The 13,167-nt window shown below is 51.5% G+C and overlaps 1 protein-coding gene across 1 annotated transcript in view; it reads right to left on the bottom strand.

Annotated features, from left to right (window-relative positions):
* Window positions 1-13,167, bottom strand: part of Prex1 (phosphatidylinositol-3,4,5-trisphosphate dependent Rac exchange factor 1) — a 162,933-nt gene that overhangs the window by 53,549 nt on the left and 96,217 nt on the right. Inside the window, exons 7-10 of the mRNA XM_059258980.1 lie at window positions 12,215-12,376; window positions 8,071-8,204; window positions 2,737-2,855; window positions 1,269-1,418 (exon numbers count right to left, since the gene is read on the bottom strand). Coding sequence (XP_059114963.1) covers window positions 1,269-1,418; window positions 2,737-2,855; window positions 8,071-8,204; window positions 12,215-12,376 — 565 coding nt within the window. The remainder of the gene's footprint in view (window positions 1-1,268; window positions 1,419-2,736; window positions 2,856-8,070; window positions 8,205-12,214; window positions 12,377-13,167) is intronic.

A 13,167-nucleotide genomic window follows, 5' to 3' on the forward strand; every position in this document is an offset into this window, starting at 1 on the left:
AACCTTAGACAACATTCACTTCGAAGGACAAGGCCCCCTTGGACCACACACACCTCTTAATGACATATACCCAGTGCTAACCACAGTTCTTGATTCTAACCACAAGAGTACCGATCAACTCCACCCAGTCAGGCCAACTCCCTGCCCCTGCCCCGGTACCGACCCCACCCCAGCCCTGAGCGGTTTCAGACATTGAGCCCTTGCCCACGCAAAGGCCAAAGCCAGGAGCTTATCTGGCTCCCTGGCATTTTAATACATCCTGGCTTGATATTTAAGATGGGGAAGTGCTACCTAAAGGCCCCCCTTTCTTTAGAAACAGGCGAAGACACTGTACTGGAGACAGTGACTTGGGTGGTATGAGGTGGGGAAGAGAGGCGGGTGGTCTGGAATGTGTACATAAAGGGCAGGCTTGAAGGACCATGATGACCTCCTGAATGGAGAGTGGCGATGAGGGGTTCAGGGGTGGCAGCAGGGTGTGATTCCTCACTGGGTGAGTGGAAAGCCCATCTACTGCTACAAAGGGCTGGGAAGCCAAATGGAATGGGCTCAGGGGGTGATGGAACCATGGCAAATGTGAGGTGTCTACGATGCATATAACAGCAAGACCTTCGGGTCAGCAGGATGTGCATGGGAGAAACTGAGGCCCAATTTGATCCTGGGTCAAATGAGGAGGTGGTAGGGGTTAGAAACACATGTGGAATTTGCAAGGATGGCCACATCTTGGGAGGCAGTGTCACATCCTCTGCAGCAGGAGAGTGAATCCACTGAGGCTCAGGTCATCGAAGTCATTTGTCTCAAGCATGCCCAGACCCTCAAGTTCCCGGCCTGGTGGGTTCCAGACAGTAGCTCTGGGCAGAGACACAGCTCAGAGCCCACGTATCCCTGGTCTGGCACCTCAAACCCTGTGCTGTCTTTCTGTGAACCACCGTGGTTACTGTCCTGAGGGGCTCTCCACCATGCCTAATGGGCACCCTGAGGACTATCCCCCCAGATTTCCATTCAGGGACCATCAAACACAAGCTTGGGCAAGCATCTTCGCTGCAGGGGAAAGAACATGCTGTTTCCAGATGCTCTGGGTGACCAGTAAGCCACATGGGGAATGTGGTACAACCGACTGGCCCCACCAGGTCCCAACATAGTCACAGAGGTCCCCACCCATCAAAACACCTGCTCTGTATAGCTCCAACTCTTCTGCCCTAGGCACAGTCCTCGCCCTGGAAGAAGCCCATCACCCTCCCCAGCAGCGCGGGACCCGCCCAGGCACCCACTCTCTCGCTGCTCCCGCTCTCGGATCAAGGCATCCAACCACTTCTGCTTCTCCTCTGCAGTCTTGGCCATACACACAAACCACTTGTTCTTGGCCGTGTTGTGGATCTTCCAGCCGTTGGTGACAGTGTAGCCATTGCTGTGGTAATCAGCTGGTAGGGAGGAGAGGCAAACATGGTCAGTACACAGATAGCTATGCATTCCCAACAGCCCACACAATGATGACTACCACCAGGGCCAGGTTTGGGGAGCTAAACCGTCCCTCCCAGTAAGTGTTCCCCCGGCTTCTCTCATGGGCAAAGAAGACCTGCACAGTCCCTTCCAACACCATGGTTGTACAGGTGTTGTGACCTCTCATGTGGGCACAGATGCTTGCCCAGAGCTCGGGAGGGCAACCCTCTCTGAAAACACGACAGCAGAACAGTACTTAGGAATGTGGGATCCCACCACACCCTGAATCTGAGGAGGGGCCTGCAGGCATGCCATGGCTCAAAACCACCTTAGAACTTTCCCCCAGACAGGTTCACAGAACATCTCCTGAGATGTAGCATCCCCGGTCCCAGTAGTGAATGGCGAAACTACCCTAAGCTTGGTTGCCTGCCCGTGGATTATTCATGCAGTAGACGCTATCCAACCACAGGAAGTAGCCCCGCCTAGAGCTACATGAGGCAAGAATGCATCCCAGGGTCAGCACACTGAACACAAGAGCCATGTAGAACCCAGACAGGGGACTATGACCAACTTACTATATTCATGAAAAAGCAGGTACATAGCTACATGCATCTAAAGCCACTTTAATATACATGAGTTTGAAAATGTCTGGCAATGGAAACTAAGGAGGTAGTATTTTGTTTTTAGACAGTGTCTTACTATATATCTCTGGCTGGCCTGGAACTCACTTATGTAAACGAGACTGGTCTCAAATTCACAGAAATCCACCTGCCTCTGCCTCTCAAGTGCTGGCTTTAATGGTATGCACCACCACACCCAATATGGTAAAAATATTTTATGCAAGAAAAAAAAAAGGATTTCATTATAAAATGCCTACAGTGAGGGGCTGGAGAGATGGCTCAGCAGTTAAGAGCACTGGCTGCTCTTCCAGAGAACTGGGGTTCAACTCCCAGCACCCACACGGCAGCACAACTGTCTGTAACTCCAGTTCTAGATGATCCAATGCCCTCCTCTGGCCTCCATGAGCACTGCACACATATGGCACATACAGATACACAGACAGGCAAAACACTCATACACATAAAATAAAAATAAAATGTAGACAGAAGTCACTTGGTGGTGGTGGTGGTGGTGGTGGTGGTGGGTTGCACTGTTCTCAGTTCTCATCTCCAGGGCTTTACTTGACTAGGTCCTAGTGCTTTTCTTCAGGTTACATTCAATAATACAAGAAAAATTATACGTGACACAGAGAATACCAGGGCAGGCAGGGAGGGGTTAGCAGAGAGGGGCGGGGCCCACCTGTCCCATCCTCCACATTCTCCACTTCCATGACTTCAGTGTTGATCCGACCCCTGAAGATGTACAGGGAGCCATTGATAGACTTGGTCCTCTTAGTAGATTTCTTGCTCCCAGTGACCCTGAAAAACAATGGGGAGTCAGTATCCCCTACAAGGGACAGCAACACAGAGGGGCACCCAGGGACAGAGAGGAGCTCTGGGCTGGAGCAAGGAACATGGTGTCTGCTGGTGGGCAGGCAACTGAGGGAGTTTCTTCTCTACTCACCATGGTTTCTCATCTGAAAAACAGGTTAATAGCTTTGTTGACCTCACAGATCAGCTCTTCTGCTACTGGGGACGGCATGGGAGACCACCAACACCGGACTAGCAATCAGGAGGGACCCACTGGTTTCTAACATGCTACCTCCCAAACTGAAACCAGGATAGAAGGACTTGGGGGAGGCAATCATCCATCCACCCATTCATCATCCATCTACCCATCCACCTACCATCCACCGCTCATCTATGATCCACTTTATCTACTATCCATTCATCCACCATCCATACAACCATCATACACACACACACACACACACACACACACACACACACACCATTTATCTATCCATGATCCATCAACCATCTACTGACTTACACACCCACCCTCTACCCACCATCTACTCAACCATCTACTAACCAACCATTTATTAACCATCTACCTATAATCTAACCACCCATCCAAATATCATTCATCCATCCATCTACCCACGAATTCATTCATTCATCCAGCCACCTCAATAACCACCTATCCATATATTCACTCTCCCATTCATCCATGCACCCATTCATCCATCTACCTACCTTCCAATCCAACTATCCACCCCTCTCATCCATCTATTCACGCATCCATCACCCACCTACCCAGACTCATGCTTTCATTCAGGGGATTTCTGTTGCCCACACATTCAGTCATTGCTACAGTCTGAACATGGTACCCTTCACATTCATCTGCTGACTTCTAAGCCCTGATGTTAAGAGTTGGGGGGTGAGGCGGTTAGATCACAGAGGTTAGTGGTATCACGTGAATGGGATTAGTGTCTTTTACAAAAAGGCCTCAAAGAGACACCTTCCCATGCTGGAACACAACAGAAAGCAGAAGGAAGCCTTGCTGAGCCCATCTCCTGGTGCCTTGCTCTTGGACTTCTTAGGTTGCATTAAGTTGAAAAAAAAAATGTATCCTTTAAGATAATCAGTTATGTCATTTTGTTACAGTTACCCAAACAAATTAAAATATCAAACAAAAAAAAACCATCTTGCAGGGCTTCCTATGGGCAGGGAATCAAGTGAGGGGCAACACATTCAGTAAGTACTTGGAAATGGCTGCCAGGTGCCAGGCACTCTGCTAGGTGCTAGGCCACAGGGATGCACATGAAATCTTGGGGAACTTGTCTTCCATTGGGAGAGGGGCTACAGGATACAGAAAAGAAACACCAATCACAGCAAAGGCCCTCTGAACCCCCTTGATCCACAGAGGTGAACTATCCTTACCCAGAGCCAGCTAGGACTATGGCAGACCTCTCTACCTGAGACAAACTTCCCTGCAGCTGGGTAAATGAAACAGTATGTGTGCGCAGAGTAGACCGAGGCCCCTGGACCGCAGGAGGGCCAGACCTCCCTGAGAATGCAGCTGTATGTGGGGAGACCTGGGCTCCTGCTGCATGTGGGAGTTGAGTGGTGAGGGCTGGAGCAGCAGGGGATGAGTGTGTCTGCCAGACTCAGGCTCCCTGAGCCTGTAATGAGGGACAGGCTGTGTAAGAGTTAGAGGAACCATGTGCTTCCTCAGGCACTGGCTGGCTGGACACTTTATTATAAATCTACAAGCATGTGTGTATTGGTATACACAACAAAGTTCACCCTCTTGCTTCCATGTATGCATGGGTATGCATGTGTGTACATGTATGTATGTATTCCTGTGTGCACACCTGTGTATGCAGGTACACTGATGTGTAGGAATGCATGTGTATACACATATGTATGAACATGTGCATGTTGTATATAACTACATGTGTATGCATGTTTGTGTATGCAAGTACAAAAATGCATGGGAATGCATAGATGTACATGTGTATGGCTATGCATCAATTTGTGCATGGTTATCTGCCTGTGTGCATGAGTGTGTGTTTATGTCTGTGAGTGTGCAGGTGCATTAGGCACACACACACATATCCTACCAGGTCTGTGTCTCAGAGAACCCTAACTGACAGAGATTTTGATGTCACTTCTGGGAATGAGGAAGAGCTGAGGAGACAAAGGTTTGGGACAGGAATGTGGACAAGAAGACAAGTCCAACTCAGACACATGTGAGTTGTGTGCAAAACATCCAAGGGAAGCCGAACAGGAACAGTCTCCCACTTCTCACTCGTGAGCCTGGCACGTCCCAGCCACTTCACAGTGGTGCCCAGACAGGCCTGCTCACTCTGTAAAGCACACCCACAGGACAATGGTGCTTCAGACTACATAACAGACACAAAAACAGCACTCATCCGGAGTCACAGAGGCACAGCAGGGCCTCGGTACTTTCAACCACTATGACCCTGGCCTCTCAGAACAGAGCAGGCAGCTACGAGGCCTCAGTTTCCCCTTCTGTAACTGAAAGGGCTGACTTTTAGAATTCTCCCTTCTCCTTTGGTGGCAAGAGCACTCCATGTCAGACCGTTTCACCCACACCCCAGACAGGGACCAAGAGAGCCTGCAGCCGCCTCGCCGCATCGTATGCTTCCTCAGCCACTCCAGTCAGTCAGGCTCCATCCACCAGCGCCTGACCCTGCCCTCACGCACCCAGCCTTCTGGCTGTTAATCTAGAGGCTGGACACCAGCCTGGTGCCTGGCCCTCTCAGGAGACAGATGTGCCCTTTCCCATGGGCCAGCTCCCTCTGTCACTAGAGAGGGAGCGGCCTTTGGAGAGCTTACAGTGGACACAGAAAAGCCAGAGACAGCCCCTGCAGGAGCCAAGATGGGGGCAATAAGTGTTCCTCCTAGGGTAGGTGACACAGAGGAAGAAGGACATGGCAAGCACAGCCAGCAGCTGGGAGCTGTCCACAGAGTGCTATAGGGACACTCTGTTTCCCAAAGCCTAGTGCTCTGGGGAAAGTACCTGCCTCTAACAGTCAGGACAGGGAAGCGCTGGGGGTGACAATTCACAGCAGCCTTAAGACTGTCAAAGGAGGCCTCTGGGGGTGACCCCAGCAAGACAGGAGACATGAGACAGCAAGAGAGATCCTTACAGAGCAAGCAGGAGAACACCTGGAGGAAAGGTAGGCTGAACGTGTCTACACTTGGGAGATGACACGATGGGAGGCCGAAGCCTGTGGCAAGAAGGACCAACCCCCACAACAGGAAGGATGGACAATACAAACCTCTGTGCCCTAGGGCTGCCAACGGGTGGCACCAAGAACCAAAGGAGTGAGTGTGGGGTCCACAGGGATGGCAGCAGCCACCAGCCCCAACTTCACGCACCAGGCACTTATCACCCTCACCTCTACAAAGACCCTGTGAGGTACATTCAGCAGAGTCCACTGTTTTACAGACAAGGAAACTGAGGCACAGGCAGGAGAAAATGTGGAGATGGAGAAGTGGCCAAACTCTGAACCAAACATCAGAGGACGGACATGGCCCGTTACAGAAGAGGAGACTGAGGCCACACAATCATGTGGAAGGGGCACCCAGCCCCTGTGGCCAGCTTTCCCACCCAGCCTTAGGAGCTGGGAACAGACAAGGAAACTGGAAACTGATGCTCTGAGACAACAAAGCCACAATGGTGTGAGTCCACTCCAGCCTTGGCCAGACGAAGGCATGGAGAAGCCTCTGGAAGGTTACTGTTTCACTCCTGGGACAACTCAACAGGAAACAGAATTTAAGCAGGGGACATTGACTGCTAAGATTACCCAAGGCCTACTGAGCAACAATACCACAGGCAGGCATCCTCTGTCCATCACCCTCTCCCCATCACTCATCCAAGGTGCATTTGGTGAGCCGGCCACACCCCCTTCAACACCACAGTCAATGACCTTGGCAATCATCAACCCAACCCTACCTTCCACACACATGCAGCCCAGCTAACCATCACCCACCAAGCCTTGACCTCCCCATACCTACCCTACTAGCGAACCATCCAGTCACCTACCCAGCCACCCGCAAACCTGATGCTCAGACCCCACTCCATCATCTATCCCCACAAACCTGCACCTGCCTCCACAGCCACCACCAGCTCAACACCCATACCTGCCAACTCCCCAGTGCACAACCACCTCCTAAGCTCTAACCACTCAGCCACCAATCCTGCACTCCTTTTCTCTGCTCACTTCCCTTTTCACACCCAGCCTTGTCTACGCCCTCATCCCCAGGCTCAACAAATTCTTCATCCATTTCTTCATCCCCTCCAACCTCCCTCTTCTAGCCCCTCCCTCATCCCCAGGCTCAAGAGGTTCCTCACCCACTCCCTCCTTTATTCAGCATCCCCTCCCTCCTCCTTCATCTCCAGGCCCAACAGATCCCTCATCACCGTCTTCCTCCCTCATCCTCTCCACCCTCAGCGGTTCACACACTGGCCACATTCCTTTCCTCTCCCCTCCTTCCTCACTATCCATTCACCAGCCAAGCCTCCAGCTGTCTCTCCATCCTTCTTCCTGCTGCCCCCCACACCCCACCTGACACTCCAACCACACACAAGTGTGTCGCCTGTCCACTCACTCCTGGGCCCCACAGAGGACAAGGGGCTTGGTGAGGGATGTGAAGATGCTGAGGAGCCGTTCTTTCCTCCCCCAGCCCAGCAGTGAGAGCTTTCTCCCTTCCCTCTCTGCACCCCAGGACCTCAGACTCTCAGGATGCTAGTGAGTTTCCACATTATCCAGAGCTGTTTGATGCAGTGTTCCCAGGTCACAAGGGAAACAAGACTGGGGCCCACTGTGACATAAAGCTAATACACAAACCACTTCAAAGACTGAATATTAAAACATATGGGAAAACATTTCCTTATTACTTTTCAAAACTTGTTTATAGTTATGTATGATCATAATTAAATATAACATGTGAGCATCTTAGGTTGAATTCACTACTAAGCTCCAGTTCACCTGTTTCTTTTTATTTTTCTTTAATGTAGTTACTAGAAAATTTAAATTAGCATATTCAGCTTATAGTATACATTGGTTTAGAATAACTCCCTAAATACTCAAAAGAAAAAGCTAAGCCCAGAGAGAGATGTGACAAGCCCTAGGTGTCACCTGGAGAAAGGGTGCACTTACCACAGGCCTGCCCCAGCAGATCACTTGGGCAGCCTGGTCCCGCCCCAGCAGCTCACCTGGATTTCCGCTTACAGTAGACCAGCAGGTTGTCAAAGAGGAAGAAGGCTCTCTCCTGGATGTTGCCTGCAGAGATCTTCAGCAGAGTGCCCTGAAGGAGGAGCTGGGTGCAGATGTCCGTGAGGTTAGAGCCCTGGGGATGGAGGGCAGGCATGAGCAGAACAACATACCTGTTTTCGCTCCTTTCCTCGTTGCACAGGACAAAAGCTACTCAAGGGAGAAAGGGCAGATTTCTGCTCCATAGTTCAAGGTCACAGTCCATCATGGCGGGGTGGTCATGACAGCAGGAGCTTGAAGCGCCTGGTTGCATCACATCCACAACCAGGAAGCAGAGATGTTGTGGAATATTAGTTGGAGATGTGTTACATTTGTTTATGCTGTGAAGCACCTGCTTAATGATGCAAAGATGTGCTGCATTCTTTTATGTTGCATTGGTTTAACTCTGTGAAGCTGTGTTACTGTGCCTGTCGAAAACACCTGATTGGTCTAATAAAAAGCTGAACAGCCAATGGAAAGGACAGACGGGGCTGGCAGGCAGAGAAAATAAATAGAAGGAGAAAAAGAGAAGAGGGAGGAGCAAGAGAAGGAGGAGAGGAAGATGTCGGGGGCCAACCACCCAACCAGCCACAGAATGAGAAGGAAAGAAAAGATACACAGAAATAGAGAAAGGTGAAAGTCCAGAGGCAAATAGTAGACAGGATAATTTAAGAAAAGCTGGCAAAAAAAAAAAAAAAAAAAAAAAAAACCCAAGCCAAGCCAAGCTAAAGCTGGGCATTCATAATAAAGAATAAATCTCCATGTATTTATTTGGGAGTTGGGTGGCCCCTAAATTAGAGTTAAAAAAAAAAAAACACAACCAACTAAACAGAGAGCCATGAATACATGCTGCTGTTTAGCTCTCTTTCCCCACCTGTATAGTCCAGGGTGCCAGCCAGAGAATGGCCCTGCCGCAGCTTAGACCTTCCCACATCCATTAATGTAACCAAGATGACCCTTAAGGCATGCCCAGAGGCTAAGTACTCCCTCACAGATACACCTGGAGGCTTGTCTCCTAGGTGACTCCAGACCCTGTCAAACTGACAACACCAGCCATCGAGCACCCTTTCCTCCACACTCCGAAATCCCTATCGGCCCCCACAGCAGACGGAAAGTCAACACAATCTGATGGATGGCTGTGTGGGCCAGGGCCATCACTGGACTGCATGTCCTTTTACAGGAGACACTTAGGGGTGCAGGGAGCCAACACACCAATTCGCGTGGCTAAAGGCAGGCCCAGGGGTCAGCATCTGGTCCTACGGGGGTTGGGTTTTGTCTGAGTGTCCTTTGCCTGTCATCTATTTGCAGTCTGGCTTGTCAAGTCTTCCCTACAAGAGCAGCACTTCTGTAAGGACAAGGCCATTTCTATCAAGCACGTGTGGTGAGGTTCCCAGCACCTAGCAACCTTCCCCAGGGTGCAGCAGGGGCTCAACGGATGCCACGTGGGAACCGTCATGGCAGGACTATGGGAGCGCTAGGTCCACTGAAGGCTGTGGGCGCAGAGGGGGATAGCCTCTGGCATCAATAGGGCTGTGGGATGAGTGTCCCATGTTGGTGCGGCCGACACAGGGGGTGTGCACGAGGATGACTGAGCAGTGTCAGATTTGGGGCAGAGAATTAAGGAAAGGTGTTTAGGAGGGGCAAACACAGGAACTAGGGAATGCCCGCTAGCAGGAGTCCCCAGAGCCAGCACCTAGCGGGTCTGTGTGGAGTCCTGCGAGGGCTAGGCCCAGACACACAGATCCAAAGAGCTGAGGAGAGGGGGCTGGACAGAACCATGGCAAGTACAGAACACGGGCTGAGGCAGCCCAAGTCCTCGCTCCCCTCAGCGCAGTCTTGGGGAGGGAGTTTCGCAGGCACTGGCTGCCTGACCAATGAACTACGTTTCCCAGCTTCTTGGGCGCCAAGCATGGTCAAGCGATCAAACCATGCCGAGCAGCAGGGGATGCGTCACTACCTTCCAGCCTCTCCCCTCCCTTCTTCATCTCTTTCCACAGGTAAAGGACAGCCACCATCGGGGTCAGGAAAAGACACTGGTGGCAGACACGCCCAAGGCACAGGAAGGATCACAGCCACCTACCCAGCCTGGGTGGCTACTGGCCACACATCCCCCCATGCACTGCCTAGGAGCTGCAAGGTGCGCCACTTGGTGCTGCCCCCCACCTCATGGCCCCATGGCAGCCAGTATATGCCAGTGTGTGCCTAGACGCTCCAGTGGAAAGGCTGTCATGTGACCTGTGCTTCAGGCAAAGCAATGTGCAGCCCCCCCAGCCAAAGGAGCCAGATGCCAGGTCGGCTGCCTCATCTTGCCCACTGAATACACAACCTACCCACTCAGGCCAGCGACTGAACCTCCCTGCCCAGGAAGCCAGGGGGAGGGGGCACACTCTGCCACAGAAAACCAGACCCTCCTGTGGCATCCCCTCTCCCACCTTCTAACTTGATCGAGGCCAAACCTTAAAGCCCATTCCAAAGTCCATCTGCAAGGGAGTCTAGGAGCTGGGCTCTCACGGAGAAGATGGCCAGTGAAGGAAAAGTGCAGGGGACATGTCACCCGCATTCTCTGAACAAAGCCCCAGTCTTCTCTGCAGCTGGGCCCTCAACCCGGGGTGGGGGAGTACAAGAAAAGAATACTAAATCCCAGACATCCAGGGCCACCCAGGGCCTGGCGGGGGAGGGGGGAGGGTGGTCCAGACAGCAACGTCTGTCCCAGGACCTTTCATCTCAGCTCCTAATCTCTCAGTCCAGCTGAGCTGGCCTTTCCTATTCAGTTGTATTTTTCCATTGTCTTTCTATAGACACAGAGGAAACTTTCAATAAGGGAAATAGGAGGTGAGGGTTAAGAAAGTCATTTGGTTACTGGCTGAAGGGATGACTCAGTGGGTAAAGGGGCTTGCTGCCAAGCCTGATGATCTGAGTTCAAAGCCCAGGTCCCACACAGTGGAAGGAAATGAGTTGACTCCCACAAAAGTTGTCCTCTGACTTCTTCTATACATATGCTGTGGCACACTGTGCACATACAAACACACACACAAGTGTGATAAGAAAGTCAGTTATATACACTCTGGGGTTATCCTTCCCACTAACAATACTGAGAGCAGGGAAACACCACCTGTTACTGATGCAGATGAAGAATGGGATACCAGGGTCAGAGAAGTTAAAAACAGGTGCCCAAAGTCACTCACCTAGCAAGGATATGTCTGTCAAGCCAGAGTCCTGACCTGGGGTAGTGTGGAAGGCTGACAATGTCAACCTGATAGGGTCCAGAATCCCCTTCTAGACTTCCAGCATGTCTGGGAGAGAGTTTCTAGATTATGTTTACTAAGGTGTGAAGATTCACCTCACATGTGGGTGGTGCCACCTCCTGAGCTGGTGCCCCAGGCTGAAGACAGAGGAGAAGGGAGCTCTAGCATCTCTCCTTGCTTCCCATGAGTGTGACCAGTCATGGGATGCTCCTGCCCATGACTTCTCTACCACAATGGACCGCACCCTCCAACTGTGAGTACAATAAACCTTCCTCCTTTCAGTGGTTCTCGTCAGGTATTGTCATAGCAACAGGAAAAGAGATGAATTCAGATATGTAAATGCTGCCTTGATGTTGGCAGCAGAAGCTCGAAGGCCTGTAGGCAGCAGGTAGGAGAAGCATAGCACACTTGGTGAGGGGGTGTGGCCCCCAGGGGTGGGGCTGAGGAAATTGGAGACTCAGTGGCGGCTGCTGTGAGACACAGCAGCGTTACCAATCTGCCTACAGAAATTTGAAATCTGAGCTTTTTTTTTTTTTTTTTTTTTTTTTTTTTTTTTTTTTTTTTTGGTTTTTCGAGACAGGGTTTCTCTGTGTAGCTTTGCGCCTTTCCTGGGACTCACTTGGTAGTCCAGGCTGGCCTCGAACTCACAGAGATCCGCCTGGCTCTGCCTCCCGAGTGCTGGGATTAAAGGCGTGCGCCACCACCGCCCGGCCGAAATCTGAGCTTTTATGTTTCACTGCAAATCAACTAAACCACTCGTAAACAAACACAGGGCAGACCAAACAAAAGCGCCAGGCTGTGATCTGCACTGCAAGTGGGGGCCAGCCACCTCAGCCCAGGGCCGTCCTGCCTCACCACATACCTCCCAGCCCTCTATGTGAGACTGCAGCTGCTCCAGCGCCTCCAGCTTCTCCATCTGCCTCTTGGTCTCATTGATGTTGGAGCAAACTGTCTTCATGGCCTGCAGGGCACTCTGCACCGCGGGGTGGTCAGGGTGCTTGCCAGGGGTCCTCTTGGCCAGCTCCTAGTGTGGGAAAGAGCAGGAAAGAGGGAAGTCAGTCCAGGTCCATGCTGGCCAGAGGTGGAGCCATGTCAACCAGCATGCTGACAGGCTGGTGAGCAAAGCTCCCACGTGCGGGCGCAGTCATGCGAATGTCAGTCTTCATAGTGACGTAACTGGACTTGGGGTCACCTAGAAGAAACATCTCTGAGTGTCTACGAAGGTGTTTCCAGAGAGGTTTAACGGGGTGGGTCAGCCCAGAATACGGGTGGTGCCATCCCACAGAACAAAAAGGAGAAAGGTAGCTGAGTACCAGCTTCGCTTTTGCCTGCTTCCTGACTGCAGACACACAGAGACCAGCTACCCCACTGTCCTGATGGATTGTACCCTAAAATACAGACACAGACCAGCTACCCCACTGTCCTGATGGACTGTGTACCCTAAAACACACACAGAGACCAGCTACCCCACTGTCCTGATGGACTGTACCCTAAGACACACACAGAGACCAGCTACCCCACTGTCCTGATGGACTGTACCCTAAAACACACACACACAGACCAGCTACCCCACTGTCCTGATGGACTGTGTACCCTAAAACACACACAGAGACCAGCTACCCCACTGTCCTGATGGACTGTGTACCCTAAAACACACACAGAGACCAGCTACCCCACTGTCCTGATGGACTGTGTACCCTAAAACACACACAGAGACCAGCTACCCCACTTTCCTGATGGATTGTACCCTAAAACACACACACAGAGACCAGCTACTCCACTGTCCTGATGGACTGTGTACCCTAAAACACACAC

Source organism: Peromyscus eremicus, chromosome 4 (assembly GCF_949786415.1).
Source record: "Peromyscus eremicus chromosome 4, PerEre_H2_v1, whole genome shotgun sequence".
NCBI classification, from domain to species: domain Eukaryota; kingdom Metazoa; phylum Chordata; class Mammalia; order Rodentia; family Cricetidae; genus Peromyscus; species Peromyscus eremicus.